Source organism: Typopeltis vanoorti, chromosome 18, assembly GCF_054136105.1.
Source record: "Typopeltis vanoorti isolate ZY-2024b chromosome 18, IOZ_Tvanoo_1.0, whole genome shotgun sequence".
In the NCBI taxonomy this organism is placed as follows: Eukaryota; Metazoa; Arthropoda; class Arachnida; order Uropygi; family Thelyphonidae; genus Typopeltis; species Typopeltis vanoorti.
The window spans coordinates 18,001,534-18,028,568 of NC_143566.1; the positions used below are offsets into that span (position 1 = coordinate 18,001,534).

At 36.6% G+C, this 27,035-nt stretch overlaps 1 protein-coding gene across 6 annotated transcripts in view; it reads right to left on the minus strand.

Annotated features, from left to right (window-relative positions):
• The window catches only part of LOC150096516 (polyamine-transporting ATPase 13A3-like), a 751,182-nt gene that overhangs the window by 533,127 nt on the left and 191,020 nt on the right, over window positions 1-27,035 (minus strand). For all 6 annotated transcript variants that reach the window (XM_090407885.1, XM_090407886.1, XM_090407887.1 and 3 more), the window contains one exon: window positions 12,108-12,277. In XM_090407885.1, the coding sequence (XP_090264011.1) occupies window positions 12,108-12,277 (170 nt within the window). The remainder of the gene's footprint in view (window positions 1-12,107; window positions 12,278-27,035) is intronic.

The window sequence follows — 27,035 nt, forward strand, 5'->3', positions numbered from 1 at the left end:
GGAGGAATTGAAGCTTTAGAGAAAGCAACCGAGACAATGAAAAATGAAAAGTTGGTCCCCATTGGGGGATCTATAAAGCAGAGTAGGAAATGACTGTCAGACATACAAAAATATTTAAGTAAAATTGGAGAAAAGAGCAAAGCTAATAATAATAATGGTAAATACCGGTTGGATTTCTGCTCAAGACATGGACTGGTTATTACAAACACCATGTTTCAACATAAAAATGTGCACAAATTCACATGGAGAGAAGATGCAAGGAATAAAAAAAGTCTCACTGACTATGTTATTACTGATAGTGATGTTTTCTCCCTAGTGCAGGACACCAGGGTGTACAGAGGATGGATTTGAAATTGGAAATGATCACTATTTAGTCTAGAGTAAGATAGAATTGAATTTCATATTGAAAAGAACATATCAGAAAGTTTTAAAGAGAATAAAAGTTCAGCAGCTCTCAGATATGAACTGCAGAATAAAATTCACAAATATTATTCAAAATGAAAGAGTTTGAAAACAGGAACCAAATCTTGGAGATTCAGTGGCTAGCCCTGAAGAAAACATAGATTAATTCCACAGAGAGGCATGTGGTGAGGTTGTCTGCAAGGATAGAAAAATCAGAACTCCATGTTGGACATAAGAAGTTAAAGTGGCAGTAAAGGAAAAGAAGAAAGCATATCAAAAGTTCCTGAAAAATAAGCAAGCTTGTGCTCTTAGAGAATACAGAGAGAAATGTAAGGAAGCTAAACACTATGTAAAACTAGCTAAACAAAAGTCATGGGAAGACTTTGCTAAGAATATAGAAAATAAATATCAAGAAGGTGGAAAAATATTCTGGAGGTTGTTGAAGAAATGGAGGAAAGAGTGCTGTAAAAGGAATTAGAGATGAAAAAGGTGACAAGAAAACTGGAGAAAAAGATATCCTTTAAGTATGGAGTAATTACTTCAAAAAATTGCTAAATGAAACAAGCAGTGATAACAGTTGTAAAAAAACACTGACAGGCATGCAGTCAAGAATACATATCCATATTTGAAGTAGAAAAAGCCATCAAAGGCCTGAAATGTGGAAAGGCAGCAGGTGTAGATGATATTAGACCAGAAATGCTGAAGTATGGTTCAGAAAGCCTGGACAGAGGGGCGAATTCCCGATGATTGGAGTAGAGCTCTCATACTACCCATATATAAAAAGGGAAATAAAATCTGAATGTGAGAATTACAAAAGTATTTCTCTAATGAGCGTTCCTGGCAAAATTGATGCAAGTGTACTTGAGAAACAGTTCAGATAGATTGTGAAAGTAAAGCTTGGTGAAGAAAAATGTGGATTAAGGCCAAATAGAGGCTGTCAGGATCATATCTTCACTTTAAGACAAATAGTTGAGAAATCATGGGAATATAACAAAGATCTGTATTTACATTTTCTAGATCTGGAAAAGGCATATGACAAGGTGCCGAGAGAGAAAAGCTATTCAATATGCTACACTTATATGATGTCAATGGGGCCATTATATCAAGCAATACATAGTCTTTATTTGAGTTGTAAGTCAGCAGTTAGAATTGAAGGAAGCACAGGAAGATGGTTTAATGTTAAATCTGGTGTCAGACAAGGATGTACATAATTTCCTCTGTTATTTATTATCTATATGGATTGCATTAGGAAGGAAAGCGGCATTAAACCTGATATCAAAATTGAAGATGTTAATGTCAGCTCTTTGCTATATGTGGACGATGTTATACTTCTAAATAAATCTGCTACAAGTCTGTAAGATTCCCTGACTAAATTGAATAACTGTTGTAATAGATATGGTATTAAGGTCAGAAATAACAAGACAAAGACAATGAAAATAAGCAGATGCATAGAAAATATCAACTGTATTGTGAATGGAGAACATATAGAACAAGTAAAACATTTCTGCTACTTAGGCACAATTTTTAGTGAAGATGGTAAATTAAATATGGAAATAGACAACAGAATCAAAAAAGGGGTATGGTAGGAAGTGAACTGAATAAATTTATATGGAATAAGAAAGAAATTAGTCAAAACACTAAATTGCCTCTATAGAAGACAGTGTTCAAACTAATTTTAACTTATGGATCTGACAAAGACTAGAGACCGCAGATATGAGAGTCCTGAGAAAGATTAGGGGCATGAATAGATGGTATCAATGGCAATATCATATTAAATACAAGGATATTAGGAAAAAACTTGACATTGACAGCATCCTGGAATGCATTAGCAGAGCTAATCTCAGGTGATATGGTCACTTAAACAGAATGGGTGAGGAAAGATTAGTAAAACAAGTGTTCTCTGTCAGGCTGGCAGGAAAAAGACCTAGTGGAAGACCAAGATATAGGTAGATTGATAGAGCAAAAAGTGCCTTAGAAGATAGAAATATAAGATCTGATAATTTTGGAGTCTTGATAGGTAACAGAGGAAAATTGTAGATAGGAAGTTAGTAATGATGTAAATTTTTCATGTAGTACTATCATATCCTGTACACCCATTGAAGGTACATGGCAGGAATTTGATGTTGATGATGGTTACTCTCTCTCTTCCATACTGAGTTAAGTATTTTTAGAGAGCTTGAGGTATCACTGCAAATGTGGGAAGAGTATTTGATGGGTGGGGAGATTTATGATTTGCATGGAGTTAATAGTTGTTGAGGAGGCAATATTCGTAATATCAATAAACAATAAATTACATGATAACCACAGTAATTAACTTTAATGAAATGAAAGTGAAGATATTTCGTACTGAAAATAACAGTACATCATCATCAGTGCATATAAACAAGCAATTAAAAAAGGGAATACAAGGTACATACAGCAATCAGTGGTTTACCAATTAAAAATGGTTGTCTCGTGCTAGAAATTAATATTAATAAATAACATTATTAAAAACTGTTTTTGATAGTTACAGAGAATAAGAATCTCCCAAACTTTTGGGAGAGAGAGACAATCGTTCCGATTCAGATTGGAAAATTCTTATTTTATGTATCAAAAATAGTTTTTAATAATATTATTTATTAATATTAATTTCTATTAATTTCATGGGGCAACTGTTTTTAATTGGTAAACCACCGACTGCCTGTATGTACCTTGTATTCCCGTTTCTCTGATTTATTTTCAGTACAAAATATCTGTACTTTCATTTCATTAAAGTTGATTACTGTGGTTATCATGTAATTTATTGTTTATAGTCATGCCACAGGTACCTTTAAAAATTATTCGTAATATCTGTTTTAAAATAAGAATATAAGTAGACATAATTACATCAAATTACAACAGTTGACTTACATGAAATTAATTATTAGTAAAATTTTCACTCATGTATCATAGGCAATGTCAATACAAAAAAAAATTAAACAGAATAACATACAACTTAACCAAAAAATTCCACAATGCACCATGAACGATTCAGTAAAATAACTAATGATTAATGAATTCCTAGAGTAAAAAACCAGGAATGGCAGTAGAAGAACTATTTCTCGTAAGACAAATAAACAGAGGTGATCAGATCCATTTGATTAGGATGATATACTAATGCTTTGCAACTTTCTTTATAACTGCTATTCCGTAAGGAATCAATTCTCTCTCACACACAATATGTATTCTGCCAAAGGATCCTGTTTAGTGGATACAGTATGTTCTGCAAGGCCTGAGTGTTCAAGGTTACTGAAACTTGATGTACATTTTATGTTCCTAGTGACTAAAAGAAGCTGATCTTCCAGATTATCCGAAGTATAATAGGCAACAAAAGCAAGGAATCTGGTATTGTGAAAATCACTGGAAAATGTCTTCATTTTTTTCTTCATCACATAAACCCAAATATCCTTCATTTAACTTTCCAGGTATCCAGCAGATTCCTTGCTCTTGTGCATCATATTTTGTATATTCTGGAAGAATTGCCTCTGTTCATCATGAGGAACATAAAAACATACATCAAATTTTAAGAACCTGAACTGTTGGTTACTGTAAAACATGACAACTCCACTAAACAAAGAAATATGGCACAGGAGACTTCTCATGGAATGGCTTTATAAAGAAAGCGCTCAAGCATTGGTGTAATGTATTAAAATTATCCTGATTTGAACAGATCTGATGGTCTATGTTATCTCCCTTATGGGAAATAGCATTTACACAAACTGCTAATATGAGTGTTTTTTTTTTAAATCTATGACTTAATTGATTATTGGTTACTAAAGCTTTGAAGTTTTTTTTCTGCTAAGTTCTATTGTTCCATTTCTTGTACTGTAATTTGTACTTGTGGTATTCATGTATCACTGATACATGATATAAGATACAAGATATCTGATACATCATCGTTATAATAACAATAATTATTATTGTTATTATACAGGCACCTCCATGGAGTCCAAAAACTCATAGTAGGAGACCCAAACTATCAACACAATATCTATCGCTGAAAGTTTTTTTCACTTGGTTATACTATAAATTAAAGATGCCAAGAAATTATATTCTTGATTTCATCCTTTATCCAAGCGTAAGCAAACCAAGTTTGCACATGAAGTATCTTCATGACTAGGCTACTTACATACAAAGGCTAATGACTTCACATCAATTGTCTTGCCTTAGTATCCCATAATGCAGGGCACATATCCTTACACACATGTATAATGCTATGCATTATGGGAAGGACCACTACTCATGCCAGTTTCAACCTTTATTGAGGACTCATCAGTGGGAGCCAGATCCGATCAACGATCAACATTACTGGCATAAAGGGTGAAGCAAATGCTTTTCATACTCCCAACTATCTGGTAAGGAAATGGTGAGTGGAAAAATTTATGAGCCAATTGCTCACCCTGAGCAGGCTTGAAGATTAAACATCAGAATTGGAGTTTAAGATGGCTTTTGGTCTTTTGTGTTTGAAGTAGTAGTCTGTTGCATCATAATTTACAGCAAGTTGAACCAATTTGTTAGGGTGCACAGATGCTTTTGAGAATTACTTTGTTACTATAGTCTGCATGAAAGTGTAAATATAGGGGACGTCTGTGTCCCGATGGAGTTGCACATTTCGTACAATGGTGCGTTTAGGATCATTCATAGACATTTGTTTTGTACACGTTGTAACTTGAGAATATTAGTATCAGCAGTATGGCTCCAAGCCACAGAAGCGTATAGGACGGATCATCAATTTGTAGATAAGTAGTTTGATTCTGGTGTTCAGCTTACTGTTGCTGTTGATCAGAGGATAAAGCTGGGCAATGGCTTTTGATGTCTTTACACAGAGAGTCTTGATATGGCTGTTGAAAGTCAGCCTTCTGTCCAGCAGTACACCAAGGTATTTGATCTCTCTTTGCCATAGGATTTTTGTGTTGAATAAGAAGATGTCCTCTTCAGGAAGCATCAGTCTTCTGGAGAATAGCATGGCTATGCTTTTCTGGGGATTCACTTTCAGTCTCCATGTGGCAAAGCCAGTAGGGATCCTTGTGGGACTCCAGCCAAGATGAGTTTCTGCATAGCTAGCACACTGCCGATCTTAACTTGCATATGCCTGTCTAAAAGATATGATTTGGATTAAGTGAATCATTTCCAATGATATTCCAGTTGAGATCAGTTTATATAGTAGTCCGAAATGCCAAATTTTATCAAATGCACTGGCTATGTCAAGGAAAACAGCCCCAATGCATTGATGTCAATTGTATCCAATGGAGATGTATTTGACTAGTCTATATATTTGTTGTGTGGTACTATGGAATTGACAGAACCCACTGTTTAACTTTTGTACAGAGGCTTGGAATCTGTTAAGAATAACTTTCTGTGCAATTTTATCCAGATTTGAGATGAGACTGATTGGTCTGTAACTTTGAGACAGGTGCGAGTCTTTTCTGGTCTTATGAATTGGAATTATATCTGCCATTCCAGCAGGAAAATGTTAAAATCGAAGGATGGAATTTATTATGTTGGTCAGATGAACTATAGCTAAACATGGTAGTAGTTTTATCACCTTGTCGGTGATGCCATCAGGTCCAGGAGCCTTTTTGTTTTTTAGTTTCTTGATTATATCATATTTCTGCTGGTGATGTGGGTGCAATTTGATTGGAGCATGTTACAGAAGGTTTTAATGAACTTCTGACATGTCTGTGGATCTTGTAGATGTCATCAAAGTCTAGATGTTCATATGAGGGTTTACATTGCTTATCTAAATTTTCTGCTATTGCTTTGGCTTTATCTGCATCAGTGTGGATGAGGCCTAGATCTATATGGAGAGGGGGAAGAGATTCGTTTTTGATCTTTCTGATTAGGTTCCATATGGAGTGGTTGTCAGGAGACATAGAAGTCAATCTTTCTTCCCAAAGTTGACTTCTATGTGATTTAAGGGCATCTCTCACTGCAGAGTTGAGTCTGTTTAGGATTCATTTGTCTTGTGGTGCTCGGGTATTGTGATACCTCTTTCTTGCCCCTGATCAGGTTTATGATATCTTCTGGCAAGTGGTTAGGCCTGAGAGTAGTTGTGGAAGTAGTAACTGCTGCACAGGCTGTGTTAATTTGTTGAGTCAGGTCTTTTACAGCTGTTTCATCAGACCACACCTAAGCACAGTAATCCAGATGTGATAGTATTAAGGATTTATATTATTATTAAGTGACACCTGAAGAGAGTCCAAAGACTCATCAAGGGAGAGTGTGCCAACAGCATCGAATGACTGAACCCTTCCAACTACTAACCATGCTTAAACTTGCTTAACTTTTTGCGTGAGCCATTAGTAGCAGAGGCTCTACCAATCTCTGCTTGCTAGAGTGTTCTTCACTAACCAAGTAAACATGTCAACTTTGCATATCAGCAAATAACTGAATATCTTCTCTGCAAATTATTTCCTATATCATTTATGTACAAATTAAACAGCAGTGGTCCAAGCACAGAACCCTGTGGCACAACACTAGTCACCTGTCTTCGTCTGAATTCTGGGATTCTGATAACATACTCCTCCATATGCTATTTTTGGTATCTGTCCATCAGCCTCCCTTTTATCCACAGTATTAGTTTTATATCCATCCCCATTTGTTGCAATTTGCATAATAAAAGTTCCATGTGGTATCCAACTCAGTAGTCACTATATTATAAAAAGTCAATAGATTACTAAGGCATGACCTACTTACTCTTCACAAATCCATACTGCTCCTCAGAGTATAATATTCTTATCCATCCATTCCTGAATTCTCTTTTTGACCAACTTTGTCAGTATTTTACCGTCGCTGATTTGATCTATAATTTTCTAATATAGACTTAGATCCGCTTTTATGCAATGAAATTATTTTTCATTGCATAAAAGCAAAGTCCCAAGAGAGTAGACAGACTACAGACTTAAATTAAACAACCTAGTCAAAAGCATTGCAAGTTGCTCTGTAAATTCTCTTAAAATGCAAGCCGATATCTCATCCAATCCCATAGCTGTATTTGCATTCAGATTCTACAATATTCTAAGTACCTCCAATTCATCAACCTCTGTTCTCACATCAGTCCCTGTCACTTCTGTTGTAACAATAGCTTCACTTGGATTATCCTTTCAAAATGATCACTAAGTAGATCAACAATTTCAGCCACCTCTGTTACATCTCTACCATATGCACTCATTAAAGTTATCCTTCCACAGTCATTCTTCCTCCAACTTGACTTATTATGAAAAAAACTGCTTAGGATTTCCTTTGGCCTGTTGAACTAATTTCTTCTCGTAATCCGATTTTACCTTCCTTACCATGCTGGTCACTTTACTTGACTGATTCTTGTACTGTTCATGAGTTAGCTAGTCACCTCTTTCCTTATATATCCTCCACAACATTTTATTTTTTGCAGCTCATGCTTACTGATACTACTCAACCATCCAACTCCTACTAACTTTAACCTCCTGACCTTGGGGTATACAATGTGATATTGTTGCTGTCATTCATTCATTCATTCATCTTCAAGGCCCACCTTTCCTAACTGGGTTGTGGGGGCAGCTGTAAGACAGACTTCCAATGGGCACGATCCTCTGCCACCAAGCTCAGGTGTTCTGGTGGGACTCCCAAACATGTCCACCTACCCTATGGCTTGGCAAAGAGGGCCTGTTGGGGGAGCCTCTTTGCACACCCTTGGCAGAGGTCAATGGAGACTGTGAAAGGTTCAGACTTTGTGCTGTTTACAGGGACTTGATGGCAGCTAATAGTTGGCCATCCACTCCATACTACTACTGTACTACTTGCCAAAGCTTATCCCGATGAACCCGGTCATACGCCTTCTCCAAGTCCACAAAACATGTGTAGACATTCTTGGCATATTCCCAAGATTTGCTTTAAAGTGAAGATTTGGTCAGTTGTGCTTCTACCAGGATGAAAGCCACATTGTTCTTCCTGGAACTTTGACTCAACTATGCTCCTGCATCTTCTTTCCAAGCACCTAGCACATACTTTTCCAGGCAGGCTGAGCAGAGAGATACCACGATAGTTGCTGCATTCTCTCTGGTCTCCCATATTACTGTAATATTTTTAATGTATTTATAACATATATATATATATATTGCATTGTTGGGATGTTGCATTGTTATATATATATATATATGTTGCATTGTTGGGAGAGTGTGTGCTTGCTGCACCACATGAACGCCAGTACATGATTACAGCTGAATGACTATCTGGGAATTGTAGCTTAAGTTGTTATTTAGATGAACAGGATTGAAGATGATTTCTCTAGATTCGACAATTTTTCTCTCTACTTCGTCACTGCAACGGAAGATGTTAGTAGATTTTTCCCAGCAGACTTTGTGACTTTGGTTATCATCATTAGGATTAGCCGAGAAAAGGATATGACTTGATAATGCACTCGCTCACTGTCTCTTGTAAGTAATGTCTCTCATGTGTTCTTCCATACGCATTTCGACAGATTTGTCTGTCTGCCCAAAATAAGGAATATCGCAATCACATAATATTTTATATACACCAGGGTATTTGAGTTGATGATGACAAGGTTTTGGGTGGCTAATTAAGGAACAGATCTTTGGAAGTGGAGTGAACAAGGTTCTGATATTGTATTTTCTTAGAACTTTTGCTAATTTATGTGAAACAGTACTTATGTAAGGAATAGATATATTGCCTTTGAATCTATTTGTTTCTTCTGAGTGATGTCTAGGAGGATTAAGAAGGAATTTGTCAATGATTTTCTTGGAATATCCATTAACTTCGAAAGAAGTTTTCAGATGGTTTTTCTCTAAGAAGTTCATTTGAGTCATCAAGAAGAGAACAGGCTCTATATCCCAAGGTGGAAATTATTCCAAGCTTATGAGGAGGGAAATGATGGGACTGACTGTGCAGACAGACAAATCTGTAGAAATGCGTATGGAAGAACACATGAGAGACATTACTTACAAGAGACAGCGAGCGAGTGCATTATCAAGTCATATCCTTTTCTCGGCTAATCCTAATGATGATAACCAAAGTCACAAAGTCTGCTGGGAAAAATCTATTAACATCTTCCGTTGCAGTGACGAAATAGAGAGAAAAATTGTCGAATCTAGAGAAATCATCTTCAATCCTGTTCATCTAAATAACTTAAGCTACAACCTCTCAGATAGTCATTCAGCTGTAATCGTGTACTGCCGTTTACGTGATGCAGCAAGCACGCACTCTATCAACAATGCAACAAACGAAAGAACAGCTTCAAATACAACTACAACGTTTTCATGCTAATTATGTATAAAGACTGTCTATGTTGTTCATAGTCTTTTAACCCTCAATGTTTAGTGTTTTTAATTCTTTTATAATGTCACCTGAAGAAGGCTGTTACAGGCCGAAACTAGTAGTGTGTTTATATTAAAACCTTTTTACTTAAATCTCGGTCTAGTCATTTAATTCTTCATAAATATATATATATACAAGGTGTGGCTATTAAATAATGAGACTGGTTGCAAAAATGTGGTTTATTATTACAATTGTACAACTTAATTGTTATCCCCTTAAACATATTCCCCTCCTCTATCTATACACCGTTGCATACGAATTTTCCATTGTTGGAAGCAGTGCCAAGTCATCAGGTGTTATCTGCTTCAGTAGCACTGCCGTTTTCTCCTTTACCTAATCAACTGACTGAAAATGGGTGACCTTCGATGCAGATTTCAACTTTGGAAAAAGGTAAAAGTTGCATGGAGCTAAGTCCAGTGAGTAAGGTGGATGGTCCAACACTGGGATCTTCTTCTTATCAGCCAAATACTGCTTTACAGACAGTGCACTGTGGGCTGGAGTGTTGTCCTGATGGAGAATCCAATAATGTTGGTTAACTGTCTGACCCTCTGGTACCCATTCAACCATTACTATGCCATTGATATATAAAAAAAAAAAAAACGATCAGCATTGCCTTCAGTTTTGACTTGCTCATTCTTGCTTTTTTTCATTCTCGTTGATGTGGGAGTTTTCCAGTGCATCGATTGTCTCTTTCTTTCTGGATCATACTGGAAAATCCACATCTCATCATGTGCAATGATCTTCTCCTGCAAGTCTGGCTCTGCTGTCAACCATTCCATGATGTCAGTGCAAATTTGTTTCCAGGTGTCTTTCTGCTCCTGACGCAAGTTTTTGGAAACCATTATGGCGCAGACTTTGTTCATGTTCAATTGCTCATGCAAGATTTGTTGTATGGTCTCCTTATCAATGTGCACCACGTCTGCTATCATCCAAATGCTTAATCGGTGATCGTTGCAGACAATTTCGTTAATTTTTGCAACGTTTTGTACGGTTCCTGCCACGACAGGGTGACCCTGTCATTCATCATCTTCAACATTTTCTCAACCTTCAGCAAAGCATTTGTGCCATTCAAACATTCGCACATGTGACATTACATTATCACCGTACACCTCCTGTAACAGTTTCAAACATTCAGTCAGTGATGTCTTCAATTTCACAAGGAATTTGAGATTAATGCACTGCTTGAGTTTAATGTTAGACATTATTCCAAAGCGACTTCACATGAGGTCGCTTTTTTGTTATAAAAGAAACACGAGGTCATGTTTCTTTTATAACTGCCTGCAGACTAACTATGAGTGACAGTGAACAATGCATATCTCAACTCCTTCTAGAACCTTCAAAGTCATTCACGGTGCAAGCGCATCCTACTACTACAAGTACACAATTCGTAATGCACCTTGTCTCATTATTTAATAGCCACACCTCATATATATATATATATATATATATATATCAGAACATAAGTGAGAGGGAGAGAGAGATGGACAAGCAGACACATACAGATGATGTCAAGGTAATCTCCCTTATTTCTCTCAATAAAAAGTTTTTTATTGAGAGAAATAAGATTATTTTACTAGCATTGAAAAATAACAATGTTATCAGAATCGCATTAAGGAATGATTTGGAGATGAAATTTTAAGATTGCAGGTGTTAATATTCCAAGGATTTGGGTGATTTATGTAGTGCAAAGCTTATTAAATGAGAAAGATGACAATGATTTATATAGAAGGGAAATTAACTGCAAAGTTTGAGAATAAAATTCAATCCAGCTTCACATGTAATATGCATCCATGGTATATGTCCAAAGGTAGATAGCACAAGCAAGATCATCTGTTGATCAGCAATGGTGGAATCCATACTAGTGACTGTTTTTTCGTGGAGAAGATTCAAGGTAGTGAAGGCAAGCAAGTTGAGCGTTAATGAATTTTCTCATTACTTCAGAAAGTACTGAAGTGAGTGATATTGCACAGCAATTAGATGGAAGAGACTTCCTATGCTCCTTAGGAATGGATTGAATATAGGCTAATTTCCAAGCTTCAGATGAGATACCACTAGAGCAGTAGAAAATATAATGACAATATCAAACAGACAGGAAAGGAGCCAACTCTGGAGCAGAAAGTTTCAGCACGATTGAGGAAATGCAATTTCAGGCCCAGGATACTTTTCAATATTCAGTTTGGACAAAATTCTTCTGGCCACTTTCAGGCAAAAAAAAAAAAAAATTAAAAATGGGCAATGAATTGCCTTAAGACATAGAACAAAACACAAAATTATAAACAGCTATAACCCATGTAATAATCCTAACGGTGAAATCACTATACCATCAAATTATGTTGTTTACTTTCTATAAAATTATATATCACATAGTATATAATTACCGCAGTGCCTGTTCAGCAGATGATAAACCTCTCTGGTGATGAAAATATGAACATGGAAGACTTCTATCTAGTCCTCGAAGTGGCACAAATTGCTTGGATAGAATGTCCCACAAATAACGCACTTTCTTGTTTTCAAAGTACATCAAAGAACAAGTAGGCCAAAATTCTCCCTAAAATGATAAACAATTCAATTATTAGATATCAAAAAGAATAACTAACTAAATAACTAAATATGAAATTATGGTTTCATTACTATTTTTGAAATAACTCTTATGGGTAAATAAACCTTCATTATACACAAACATATTCTATAAATGATTTTAAAACAAAAGATGATATAAGAAAGTAAGTCACCTCTTTAAAACACACACACACACACACACACACACACACACAGTTTTGCACTTAAGTTAATAGGCTGCAATTCTAGTCTTACAAGACAGAAAAAATTTTGCAGCACTCAGCTAAGAACAGATAGGCAAGCAAGTAGCAGATACTTCTTTACTGAAGGTTCAGAAGATGAAAAACCAACAGGAAGGGGTGGTCAAGGATAACCATGATAAAAATTGACATACGTAGTTTTTCCTTATTCTGACCAACATACTAAATTTCAGTTAAATATTGTGTAATGGAAAACAGTTAAGACTAAACCAGTTACTTCAATCACTATATTCACCAAAAACTGGGACAATGTTGTGTGCTGTATATTACTTCCTATCAGTGAGTCCATTCAGAGAGAGAGAGAGAGAGAGAGAGATCCAGTTCTGTTTCACTGGAATATATTTCTAATAATAGCAGGGGAATTAATGAATTAAGTCCACATAAGGTAGACATGAAAGGGAGAAATAGTGGCAATGGTTATGAGGCAGTGTGGTGTAACGTGGAGGTTGAGAGGAAGACATATTTAGTTGGATGTTGCTATAGGCCTGGGAATGTGGAAGGTGGTGATGAAGAAATGTATAAACAACTTGGATTAGTGAACAAAGGAAGGGTAATTATTATGGGTGATTTTAATTATGATGGTATAGAGTGGAATGAAGAGATAGCATTTGGGAATAAGGAAAGTGAATTTCTCGAGTTCTTGAGAGAGAGAACTATCTCAGGCAGCATATAAAGGAAGGCACACAAGGATCAAGAGTTCTAGATTTAATCATTTCATCAGAGGATGTAATTGCTAAAGGGGGTTTCACATTTTCCTCCAGTTGCTGAGAGTGATCATGAGATAATCACCTGTGTTGTGGCTAGTCATATGCAGGCTTTTGCAAGGAAAGGATATATGTGGAATTATAAGGCTGGTAATTATGACAAGCTTAGGAGACAGCTTTGAGCATAACATGGAACGAGGAATTGAGCGGTAAGGAAATAAATGCTGCATCGGAACTTACAAAGAAATACATAATAGCATCAATGTACGAACGTATCATAAAGGCCAAAAGACTGAATAAGGTAGGTGTAAAATGGATGAATATGGAGCTTAAGCATGAAATCTGGAAAAAGAAAGTACGTTGGAGGAAGTACAAGATGAATAATGGTAATCAGTCACATGAAGAATATAAAGAACAATCTAGGAGAGTGACTCAATTAGTAAGGAAAACAAAAGTAGAGTATGAGCAGAAATTGGCAAATCAGGCTAAGAAAAACCCCAGAGAATTTTTTTAAATATGTGGCAAGTAGAAGGAGGAATGATCATGGAAAGATGAAGTTAAGGGATGAAATTGGTAGAATGGTAACTGCTGCAGAAGACATTGTTGAGGTATTCAGTGATCAATTTATAAGTATGCTTCATCCTGATCAGGGTGGAATCATGAGGAACTTAAGAGGACATAGGAGAAGATAGCTTAATTGTGAGTGAGCAGGAGGAATTTGAGGAAATAAATAACCTTGATTTAAATAAGGTGATAGGATTTGATGACATATCACCACGCATCTTAAGGGAATGTTTCAGGGAACTGGCAGTAGCATTGGCATGCCTGCTTAATAAGAGTTTTGCAACAGCACAGGTTCCAAGGGAGTGGAAGGAGGGTAAAATTGTTCCACTGCATAAAGGCAGTGATAAGGCTGTAGCTTCAAATTATAGGCTGGTCTATATATCTAGAGTTGTGGTGAAGGTCCTGGAGAGATTGGTCAGAAATAGGATATAGAAATGGGTTGATAACGGCAGCATTCTCTGTGGGTTATCAGCATGGGTTTGTTAAGTGGAGATCATGATTCATTAACTTACTTATGTACTATAACAAGGTGAAAAATATCTTGGACAGAGGAGATGCATATACAGTGGTATACCCCTCCCCCTCCACAACAAGGATTACTCTAAATCCATCACCATTCCCTACATCCGAGGCACCTCGGAAAAGATTACCAAAATCTTAAAAAAACATGACCTGACCTCCTGTTACAAACCTTACAGAAAACTGGCATCCCTTATCCGCTCCACTAAAGACCAACCACTTCCCCTAGACCTACCTGGTGTGTACCAGGTCCCTTGCAGTTGTAAACTGTCTTACTTTGGCCAAACAGGCAGGACAGCGAATATCAGAATTTCGGAACACAAGGACTACATCCGTTTTCATAAATACAGTCATTCTGGGCTTGCGGACCATGTTCTGGATACATGCCACAGAATACGGTGGAAGAAAGCTACAGTGATACACCGTAGCAAATACAAATTTGAAAGACTCTTTATGGAATCAGCCTCAGCCCTGAGAAATTCTCCAAACCTCAACAAATTTGGTTGTATGCGACTGCCCCAAATTTGGGAGGCCTACATCAGCAGACCTTCAGCCCAACGGCCAAGAACACCTACTTAGCCCGCTAGAGGGCACCATCAGTACTGTTAGGAGAACAATAGCTTCATCTCTTCATTCCCAGTTTCTGTGTTGTAGTGCCTACGTGCACGTAACTTTTTTTGCAAGTTCCTTTAGAAGATGGCAACGTGACGTTGCCGAAATATCAGAAAATATTTATTAAAGTGTAATTTAATTTATATTCTTAACTACGTTTTTCAATTCCTTAAGTGTTTTAATACTGTATGGGTGGGGTTTCTATAAACTGAGAAAACCAAGGTTCCATCAGGCTGGCAGGTGACTAGTGTGTCTGAGAAAGGGAGGCAGTTGCAGTTGTTTTTCTCTTTTTCCAGGGTGAACTTGATTCTGGGGTATTGGTTGTTTAAATGTATTAGGAAGGAGAGGAGTGTATCAGAGCCATGTGGCCAAATAGAGAACACATCATCAACATAGCGAAGCCATATAGTTGGTTTTTGTGGGGCAGAGTTTAAGGCTTTCTTTTCAAAAGTCTCAATAAAGAAGTTGGCCAAGGGTGGGGAGAGTGGTGAACCCATGGCTGTCCCCTCTATTTGTTTGTAGAATTTTCCTTGCCAAAGTAGGACAGCTGTAAGCTGTCCTACTTTCGCCAAACAGGCAGGACAGCAAATATCAGAATTTCAAAATACAAGGACTACATCCGGTTTCACCAGTACAGCCACTCTGGTCTTGCAGATCATGCTCTGGATACATGCCACAGAATACGGTGGAAGAAAGCCACGGTAATACACCGTAGTAAATTCAAATTTGAAAAGTTATTCATGGAATCCCTCAGCCCTAAGAAACATGCCAAATCTCAACAAATTTGGTTGCATGAGACTGCCCCAAATTTGAGAGACTTAAATCAGAACAACTTCAGCCCAACGGCCAAGAATACCTACATAGCCTGCAAGGGGGCACTATCAGGACTTTTAGGATAAACAATAGCTTCCTGCTTCGTCCTCGTTTACTGTGTTTAGTGCCTGCATGCACGTCTTTATTTTAAGTTCCTGTGAAGATGGCAATGTGACATTGCCAAAATATTGGAAATATAGATTAAAGTTTAATTTAATTTATATCCTTTGTACAGCAATCCCTTGATTAATGCACCCCCGATTAGTGTGTTTTCGATTAGCGAGTCATTTTTTTTCGATACCCAAATTCAATTAGTGCGCTTATATACATCTTAAAATAAATGTTACAGATTTTAAAAATTTTCGATCTATACATTTTTTATGGCTAACTATTTTAAAAAATCACTCACCAGGATGAAATAATTTAGTTACCGATTTGAAACATTTTACCAAGTTAGTTTTTAATGGCATACTACACTATTTCCATGTACACTATGTTCCAAATTTACTGCCAAAATTTATATCGTCTGCTTTACATAGCATTTTGCTGATCATATCTCATCTAATTGTTTTCCTTACTTTTTTATTTTAAATTATTTTCCTAACCTTTAATCATGATTAAAAGAATTAGTGAGCAAAAAATAGAAGTGTGAAAATGATTCGAAAAGTAAACTGATTGGAAGAAAAACTTGAAATAATAAAGAAAAATGAACAAGGCGAGTTCAGAGCAAAGATACGAGAAGAACACAAAAATGAGTGAATCAACTGCTGAATACAAAGAGAAAGGTAAGGCTGTTTCAAGTTCATCATACATGCACTCGAAATCAAAGTATTATAATGATTTAATTAGAGAGACTTCTTTTTACATGTATGAGATTGTAACCAAAAACATATCATGCTAAACACTGGCCTTATCAAATCAAAAGCATTGTCTCTTTGTAACCTGGAAAGAAAGGGCTATCAATGATGAAAAAGAAGAAGAATTCCACGTTAGTGCTGGGTCATTTGAGCATTTCAAAAAGAAAAATAGCCTAAATAATGGTCTAATCACAGGTAAAGCTACTAGTGCAGATAAGGAGATATCCAGAGATTTTGAAGAAAACTGTGTAAGTGGACTATTGTGATCAACAAATATTTAATGTCGATGAAACCGGCCATTTTTTGGAAGCGAATGCCTTCCAGGACTTTTCTAGCTAAATCAGAGAAATCTCAGCCTGGTTATAAAATCGCAAAGTCAAATGAAATGACTGCTAGCAATATGCGAGCCTTTTGGAAGCACATTCTTGCACATTGTGCAAATAATTTGAGGCTTTTCAAATGAATCTAAGTTAATTAAATCTCATTCTGAGAAGTTGAGTGATTCCGACCTGCTAAATTTAGATGCACTGCGAGAAGATCCTGAAGAATATGAAGAAAATTTAATCACTGACAAACCCAAAGAGGTTTCACAGAAACAATTTGAAAATAGTTTTCGTACAATAGAAGATTTTAAGCATCAATGTTTAGTGGCAGACCCTGATGAAGAGAGAAGCAGTAAAATTTGCAGAAGAGGCAATAGGACCATACCGTCAGTTATATGAAAAAAAGAAACAGAATGCCTGCCAAACTACGTTAGCTTAATTCTTTGTTAAGAAGCAGAATAATAAATTTATATTCTGAATATGTTTTATTGTCTTTCAGCTTCATGGTTTTCCTTTAACAAGGCTCTGAGACATACCCTAATTCTTTTATTAAAAAAATTAAGGATCAAAAAAGAAATCTGAGGAACAAATTATACATTTTCCCATAGGTTACTATATTTGATTAGTGTGTTTTCAATTAATGCGCCTGTTTTAAAGAATGCATTACGCGCATTAATTGAGGGATTGCTGTCCGTTGTAAATTCCTTAAGTTATTTAATAAGCATGTATAACCAACGTCTAAGTCTTTCTATGAGAATTACCTTAATTATGAAAGCTTTCAAGTTAAGGTATAAAGTATTAGATGAAATTACACCCAAAGCAACTAATTGAGTGTTGTCCAGCCAGTTTACCGGTTTTTCTGGGTAAAAACTATGCCACAATCAGTACATGTTCAGCTAACTTACACCAGTTGAAAAGTCCTTATAAGGGTTCCTCACATTCTAGATATTCAAACCACTTCTTTACAACAAATAAACAAATGTTACAGCATCTCAGGAAAGTGATGGAAGTAGTGCTTTTGATTATCCACTTTCAATCTTACCCTTCAGATATAAACTGTTATCTTAACACTAGTTGGATCAGTGATCTTATTATAGCTGAAAACAGTGGCATCACCATATACCAATTTCAGCCGATAGGCTATGGATTCAAATCCCATGTTACACATGGGTGTAAACCTTGCCTACAAGCATTTAAGAGCTAAAATACCTCAAGAGTACAAGTGTGTATTTTAAAATGATTGGTCATTGGGAGAGAGAGAGAGAGAGAGATGAAAAGATACATTTAAATTTTTAAATTGTGTGGCGATAATGATAATTTGTTATTTTAATATTGTGATAATTTTGTATTTTGTATATTGTAATAATTTTAATAATGATAATTTTATTTTAATTTAATATAAGGTTAACAGCCGTTCAGAGTGAAGTAACATCTCAAGTGAAAGAGAAATCCTAGTTTTTTTTAGAAACTGAAGATGCAATGGTTGTGATGTGTTTATGCAAGGAGAGGCTTGATGTCAGGGTAACTCCAAGAAGAGAAATCTCATCTTGTCTGGAAATTTGGATGTGTCAAAATAATACTAGGAAAAAATTCTTCTTTTTGTGAGAAATAAGACAGAACTGGGATTTATTAGCATCAAAATTGACGAGGTTATCTGTACCCCACTGGAGGATAGCTTGGAGATCAGAATTGAGGTGCAGTGGTGGTTGGTGTTCTATAGGTTGAGACAAGTTGTGTAGAGTAAGGTTTATCAATTGAAAGGGAGGAGTGCAATGTGCTGTCATCTGCAAAACTGTGTATTGGATTGGAGGCAAACTGAAGTAGGTCACTGATATACATAGAGCAGGAACAGGGTTGTTGTATGAAAGCAAGAGTGCATCAGAAGTGCTTCATGAGCAAGTGTAAGAAATGCAAGACATGTCAGAAGAGGAAAATGAAGTGATGAAGGTTAATAGTGAAAGGCAAAAAATTAAGAGTGTTGTAGAGAATGAAACTGAAGGATTGAGTGACAGTGAAAGAAACATGAATGAGGGTAAAAAAAAAAGCGGTGGTTGAAGGAAATTACAAGGTAGTGTTAAAGAAATATAAGCAAAATGACTGCACAACAGTGGACATGAAAGGCAAACAAGAAAGATAGTATGACTACTGAAAAGGTAGAGCATGTGAATGCTAGTGAGAAAGTAATTCAAGACATGAAACCACAATTGATGAGGTATTCATGCTATCTACCTTGTCAAAGGCAGAGTGTATGAATGCCTCATGAAAGAAGTGAATGCAGGGTGAAATGAGAAGAATTATAAATATGCATGGAAGACTGGAATGAAAGGTGCCGTGTGAAAGATGTAAGAAATTAAGGCTCTGTATGAGGTTTAAGTTATTATAGTGGTGAATAAGAAGATGCAAAACGTTTGTTTTCCTGGAAGTAGAATGAGCAAAGATACTGAAGCACTGGATATGAGGATTAAGAAAACAAAAAATAATAGTGAAAAAGGAGGAAGAAATAATTTGGTTGCTAACAAGAAGTATGTGAGAATGGATATCAGGATGCTGCTGAGGAAAGTAATCACTGTGGGAGGAAAGATAGTCAAGTGTGTTGCCCAGGTATGATAGTCAAGAGTTGCAATGGCAAGCAAAGATTATAAATTTTAGTTGAACTGTGTGAGGAGGGAGGAGTGAATTCTGGCAAAGAGTGAAATGAATTTGAAGGATGGGTGGTGCTGTATAAGAGACAAATTGCATTTAAATGGTTCTGGTGTGAGTCAAGTGGAGAGATTGTTGTTGGAAGAGATAGCAATGACTACAGTGAATTGAAAATTTGAGAAACCAAGATATGATATGGAAGAGCAGGAAAGTATGGTAGGGGGAGCTTGCAAATGAAGAGGTGAGCAGAATAAGGGAAGGGAGTAAGAGAAAGAACATGAGATAGGGAAATGGGGGAAGTCAGGGTGGACAGGCAGATACAGTGTGAGAAGTGTGGATGCTAGAGTGGCTGGAAAAGAATTAGGATGGACAGGATGCAGGGAAGCTTTGAGGTCAGTGAAGGGATGTAGGTTTGATGATGGAGAGGAACAGGTGGAGGGGTTGAAGAGTTACATCTGAGAAGTGTGTCAGAGAGACTGGTTACTACAGAACCAGAAATTTATTTATTCTTATGGCAAAAGGAATACAAAGCAGCTATAGGTCAATTCTAGTCCAGAAAGCCAATCCAGGGCTTCATCTGTCACCTTGTAGATGTCTTGGAGGTTACTGTGAATTTGGCACCTTGGGAAGTCATTCACAAAATGAGTAATCGTCTGGGGTATGGAGGAACAGTCACAATAAAGATGGTCTGACAGTTTCCATTTGTGTAGTAGGAGTTGCATCTGCCCTGATTAGTTCGGATCTTGTTGACAGAATATTCCTACGAATAGCAAAACCAGGCTGTGGAGCACAGGGATCTTCGACTAGAAATGAGCTACTATAATTGCTTTCAAATGCTGGAAGTATCTAAAATAAGGTGAATGAAACTGTTGCACTGATTGAGTTCATTCTCCCAAAAACTAAGAATAAGTGAGATGGTTAGATAAGGATGGCATAGATGGGAGTGCTTAAGGGTCAAAGTTGTATAACTGAGAGGAGACCTCCACATAGCCTTTAAAGGAATGCGGAGAACCGACCAGGGTTTCTGACCTAATGTCCAATCCTCACCTTCTCGTGGTGCACCCTGTTGGGTATCTACTTTGATACTGAATGAACGATGATGGGCTGGCAATTTGGGATTTAGCCGACCAAATTGTATTCTTATTGGTTAAACCAAAATAAAAAATGATGGTACAACATGACAAAATTTCATGCCAGCTGGGGCGTCGCCCAGTTAAACAAGGCCCCCATTGTTTTTGCCAGGGAACCAGGGCGAACAGCAAAAAGTCAGCTACTGGAACAAATTTGAAAACAAACCCCAACTCAACATCACCAGAGTTAAAGATCGGTACTATCAATGTAAGAAGCCTGAATGGCAAAGAAATGGAACTAGCTGAGGAATTAGATAAGTACCAGATCGACAAGGATGACTGAAACAAAAAAGACCAAAACTGGTGAGATCTTTCTGTGCAATAAATACAAAATGTTATATTCAGGCAATGACAATCAAGGAAAAGAAGGAGTAGCCATAGTATTCAACACAAAATATGAGGCTAATCTTCTTGAATGGCAGTCAGTGTCAAGTAGAGTAATGTGGGCAAATATGAGAATGGGGAACTGGACAATGAGACTTATTTGTGCCTATGGGGTCCCACAGAAGGTTCTACTAAGGTAAAAGTGGAGGAATTTTTTGATGCTTTAGAAAAAGCAACTGACAAAATGAAAAAGGAAAAGTTGGTCCTTGTTGGGGATCTAAATAGCAGAGTAGGAAATGATTGTGAGACATAGAAAAATGTTTTGGAAAATTTGGAAAAAAGAGCAAAGCTAATAATAATGGCAAATTCCTGTTGGATTTCTGCTCAGGACATGGACTAGTTATTACTAATGCCATGTTCCAACATAAAAATGTGCACAAATTCACATGGAGAGAAGAAGCAAGGAATAAGAAAAGTCTCATTGACTATGTTGTTGTTAATAGTGATGTTTTCTCCCTGATGCAGGACACCCGAGTATACAGAGGATTTGAAATTTGAAGTGATCAGTATTTAGTCTTGAGCAGGATAAAATTGAATTTCATATTAAAAGAATAACATGTAAGAAAGTTTTAAAGCGAATAAAAGTTGAGCAGCTCTCAGATGTGAACTGTAGACTAAAATACAGAAAGAATATTGAAAAGAAAATGAAAGAGTTTGAGAACAGGAATCAAACCTTGGAGATTCAGTGGCAAACTCTGAAGAAAACATTGATTCTGCCAGAGAGGCATGTGGTGAGGTTGTGTGCAAGGATAAAAAAATCAGTACTCCCTGGTGGACACAGGAAGTTAAAGAGGTAGTGAAGGAAAAGAAGAAAGCATATCAAAAGTTCCTGGCAAATAAGTCAGCTTTTACTCTTACAGAATACAGAGACAAATGTAAGAAAGCTAAACACTGTGTAAAACTAGCTAAACAAAAGTCATGGGAGGACTTTGGCAAGAATATAGAAAATAAATTTCAAGAAGGTGGCAAAATATTCTGGAGGTTGTTGAAGAAGCTTAGGAATGGAGGAAAGAGCTGTAAAAGGAGTTAGAGATGATAAAGGTGACATGAAAACAGGAGAAAAAGATATCCTTGAAGTATGGAGTAATTACTTTGAAAAACTGCTAAATGAAACAAGCAGTGATGACAGCACAGTGATAAAAAACACTGACCAGGCATGCAGTCAGGAATACATATCCATACCTGAAATAGAAAAAGCCATCAAAGGCTTGAAATGTGGAAAGGCAGCAGGAGTATTTGATATTCGACCAGAAATGCAGATGTTTGGTGGTATAAAAGTCTTACAGTGGCTGCACTGCATAGTTCAGAAAGCCTGGACAGAGGAACGAATTCCCGATGATTGGAGTAGAGCTCTCATAGTACCCATATATAAAAAGGGAAATAAAACTGAATGTGATAATGACAGAGCTATTTCCCTACTGAGTGTTCCTGGCAAGATCTATGCAAGTATACTTGAGAAACAGTTGAGAAGAATAGTGGAAGAAAAGCTTGGTGAAGAACAAGCTGGATTCAGGCCAAATAGAGGCTGTCAGGATCAGATCTTCACTTTACGACAAACAGTCGAGAAAGCATGGGAATATAACAAAGATCTGTATTTAAGATTTGTCGATTTGGAAAAGGCATATGACAAGGTGCCAAGAGAGAAGCTATTCAATACGCTGCAGTTATATGGTGTCAATGGGGCATTATATCGAGCAATACGTAGTCTTTGTTTGAGTTGCAAGTCAGCAGTTAGAATTGAAGGGAGTACAGGAAGATGGTTTAATGTTAAATCTGGTGTCAGACAAGGATGTACATTATCCCCTCTGTTATTCATTAACTATATGGATCACATTATGAAGGAAAGTGGTATTAAACCTGGTATCAAAATTGGAGAATGTCAGCTCTTTGCTTTATGCGGATGATGTTATACTTCTAAATAAATCCGCTACAAGTCTACAAGATTCTCTGACTAAATTGAATAGCTGTTGTAATAGATATGGTATGAAGGTCAGCAATAAAAAGACAAAAAATCATTGAAAATATCAACTGTGTTGTGAATGGAGAACCTGTGGAACAAGTAAAACATTTCAGCTACTTAGGCACGATTTTTACTGAAGATGGTAAATTAAATATAGAAATAGACAACAGAATCAGTAAAGCTGGTATGGTGGGAAGTCAATTGAATAAATTCATATGGAATAAGAGAGAAATTAGTCGGAACACTAAAATAGCTGTATACAAGACAGTGTTCAAACCAGTTTTAACTTATGGATCTGAGAGCTGGGTCAGAAGTAAAACACTTGACCGAAGACTAGAGACCGCAGATATGAGAGTCCTGAGAAAGATTCGAGGCATGAACAGATGGCATCAATGGCAATTTCATATTAAAAATGAGGATATTAGGAAGGAACTTGACATTGTCAGCATCCAGGAATGCGTTAGCAGAGCTAATCTCAGGTGGTATGGTCACTTAAACAGAATGGGAGAGGAAAGATTAGCAAAACAAGTGTTCTCTGCCAGGTTGGCAGGAAAACGACCCAGAGGAAGACCAAGATATAGGTGGATTGATACGGTACAAAGTGCCTTAGACGATAGAAATATAAGATCTGATAATGTTGGAGTCTTGACAACTAACAGACTGATTTGGAGAAAAATTGTAGATAGGAAGTTAGTAATGATGTAATTTTTTCATGTAGTATTGTCATATCCTGTACACCCCTTGAGGGTACATGGCAGGAATTTGATGATGATGATGATAGATGGAGCAAGAGCAATATGATGTTTTTCATGAAGGAAGGAAGGAGAATTGCTATTGATGTTAGAGGAGTTATGCTCATTCAAGGTGGAGATCAAAAAGCAAATAGTAGTAGTGGTTTTTCTAAAATATGAACAGCATGAAATATTTAGGTGGGCACTGCTATAGACCTTGTAATGTAGAGGGTGGTGAGAAAGAAATGTATAGGCAAATTAGTCTGGCAATTAAGAAAAAGTAAATCATTATGGGAGATTTTAATATTGACAATATAGATTGGAATCAAGTGACAGCAAAGAGAATGAATTTCTAGAGTTTCTGAGAGACAACTACCATAGGCAGTACATGACAGAGGACATGTAAGGATCAAGGGTCTTGGATTTGATTATCACATTAAAGGATGTTATTGTAAATTAGGTGTCAAATATTCCTCCATTTATTGAAATTGGCCATTATGTGGTCACTTGGGTGGTGGCTGCTGATATTAGGACTTCTGTGAGAAAGAAATATATGTGGAACTATAAATCTGGTGATTATGACAAGCACAGGAATGACTTCCAGCTATATCATGGAATCAAGAATTGGATGGAAAGGAGACCAAAGCTACTTGGGTCCTGCTCAGGAAATATCTGAGGCAAATTAGTCTGGCAATTAAGAAAAAGTAGATCATTATGGGAGATTTTAATTATGGCAATATAGATTGGAATGAAGTGACAGCAAAGAAAATGAATTTCTTGAGCTATGTCTGAAAGCATTCCAAAGGTCAGAAGGTTAAATAAAGTAGGTGTGAAATGACTGAATGAAGAGTAAGACATGCAATATGGAAGAAAAGAAGTCAGTATGAGCAGCAGTTACTTAATGAATCTGGAAAAAAGATCCCAGGGAGTTCTTTTGATACATTGCCAGTGGAAGAGAGAGAATGATTATGGAAGGATGACACTGGTTAGTGAAAATGGTACAAAGGAGAATACAGTGGAGATGTTAAGCAAGCACTTCATAAAGGTATTTCATCCTTGTGAAGGCAATGTCATGCAGAAGTTGAGAGGGGTGGGAAAGGAAGCGGGCCACTGATGGGGGAGTAAGCAGGAGGTATATGAGGAATTGAGTAATCTTGATGTCAAGAAGCCAAAGCCTTGATAATATGCCACCATGTGTTTTGAGTGAATGTTCCAGGGAGTTAACATATTTGAAACAATGAAACAGTACATTGAAAAACTGAATTAACAACAGGGTTGTCAGTTCAATGTTGCAAAGTGTTAGGTTTTAAAATTTGGGTAGCAAACATGGGTTAGCAATTTTGAGACTGGTGGTAATATAAGAGGTGGAAGGACTGATAATTTTTAAGACATTTTCTTAAAATTGCAAAGATAGTGCAGCTGATGATCAAAGCCTTAGAGATTACTGAGCACAGATTTGGTCACCTGGTATTGATAAAGATGAAGAGATATTGAAAAGAGTCCATAAACACCTCACTCAGGTGGTTTCTGGTATCTGAAATATTGAGTATGAAGAGAGATTGAAAGAACAAATTGCAGAGTGGGATCTAGCATATAATATCATGGGGAGAAAATACGACATAAGTTGGTAAGGGATATTTACCGTATTAATGTGGATGAGATTTTCATAGAATGGGTGGAAACAAGGTGAGAACAAGAGGCCATGAGGCTAACCAGAACATACTGCCTGAGAGTGCGGTGAGTAGAGAAAGAGTCAATGCATTTAAGGCAGGGTAATGATAAGCTGTGCATGTGCACATCATCCATCTTTACTCAATGGAGAAACATTGAAGTAAATACAGAAACAGACAACAAACTTATCAAAGCTAGAATGGTACAGTCAACTGAATAAAACTTAGGCAGAGTAAGAAGAAATTAGTCAAAAGACAAAGCTAGTTGTATACAAGGCAATGTTCAAGCAAGTTTTAACTTATGGATCTGAGAACAGTGTTAGAAATAAAACAGTTAATTAAAGGCTGGAGATTACAGATATGAGAAATTGAGAAAAATTAGGGGAACGAGCAGATGGCATAATCTTTAAAAAATTATTATTACGAAGGAACATGATATGACTGGCATTCAGAATTGTGTGAGCTAAGCCATCAGGTATAAATGCTTAAACAGAATGAGAAAAGAAATGTTAGCAAAACAAGTGTTTGATGCCAGGATGGGAGAAAAAAGAACCAGAGGAAGACCAAGCTCTAGGTAGATTGATGTAGATATTAGTAATGTGAGTGGGGACAGGAAAATTTGAAGTAGGAAGCATACTAACTACAGGTATCTCCTAATTTAAGCAGGTTCATTTTACTTGTTTTTTTCTGCCACTGCATATATATTACACCATTGTCTATACACTGCTACATACTTGAGCGCAAGTGCCGTGTACACAGCACACTACACATCACTTCATATCTGTGAGTTAGAAATTTGTTGCTGATTTGAAGACAAACTCTAAAACCAAAGGTATGTAAACATCAGTTCGATATGCTTCTGATGCTCTGGTTTCCACCTGTACATAATTTTCAACAAGTTTAATTTGCATCATTATTAAATATGTCAATAAGACGGGCAGAGGAAAGTCACAACAATGAGGATAAACTGGCACATAAAAAGAGGCATGCTGTAACCAGTGTAGATACAAAGTGAAAAATTATACAAAAAACTCAAGTCCAGTTTTGAGACTGTTGATGTCATACATGAATTTAAATTAAGTGAGTCAGCAACAAGAACAATCTTTAAACATAAGGATAAAATTAAAGATTCGGGTGAAAATGTTACTGCTTCTCAGCAAAATAATCACCTATTCTCAAAGTGAAACCACCTGAGAGTTGGAAAAATTGTTAATTGTGTGGATTGAAGATTTAAATCAAAAATCAATAACAACTAATAAGGCTCTCAGTCTGTAAAAAATAGGGAAAAAAAAACCAACAGAAATAATCAAAAGATATGAAAAGAAACAGCCAGACTGGTTAGCCGAGTTGTTAGCATATCTACTATCTAAATCCACAGGCAGTAGGTTTGAATCTTGTTGTGGGCATGGATGTTTGTGATTGTCTTTAGGTGGGAGATGAAGTTCACTGTCCAGTGTGAGACTACTGCCTGCTTATTGAAGGCTTGAAGTGGCTTGAAAAAGATCCAAAGCAAATTTTCCAGACTTTGTGAAAAATAAATTTAAAAAAAAAAAAAAACATATATAAAATTAATAAAAATA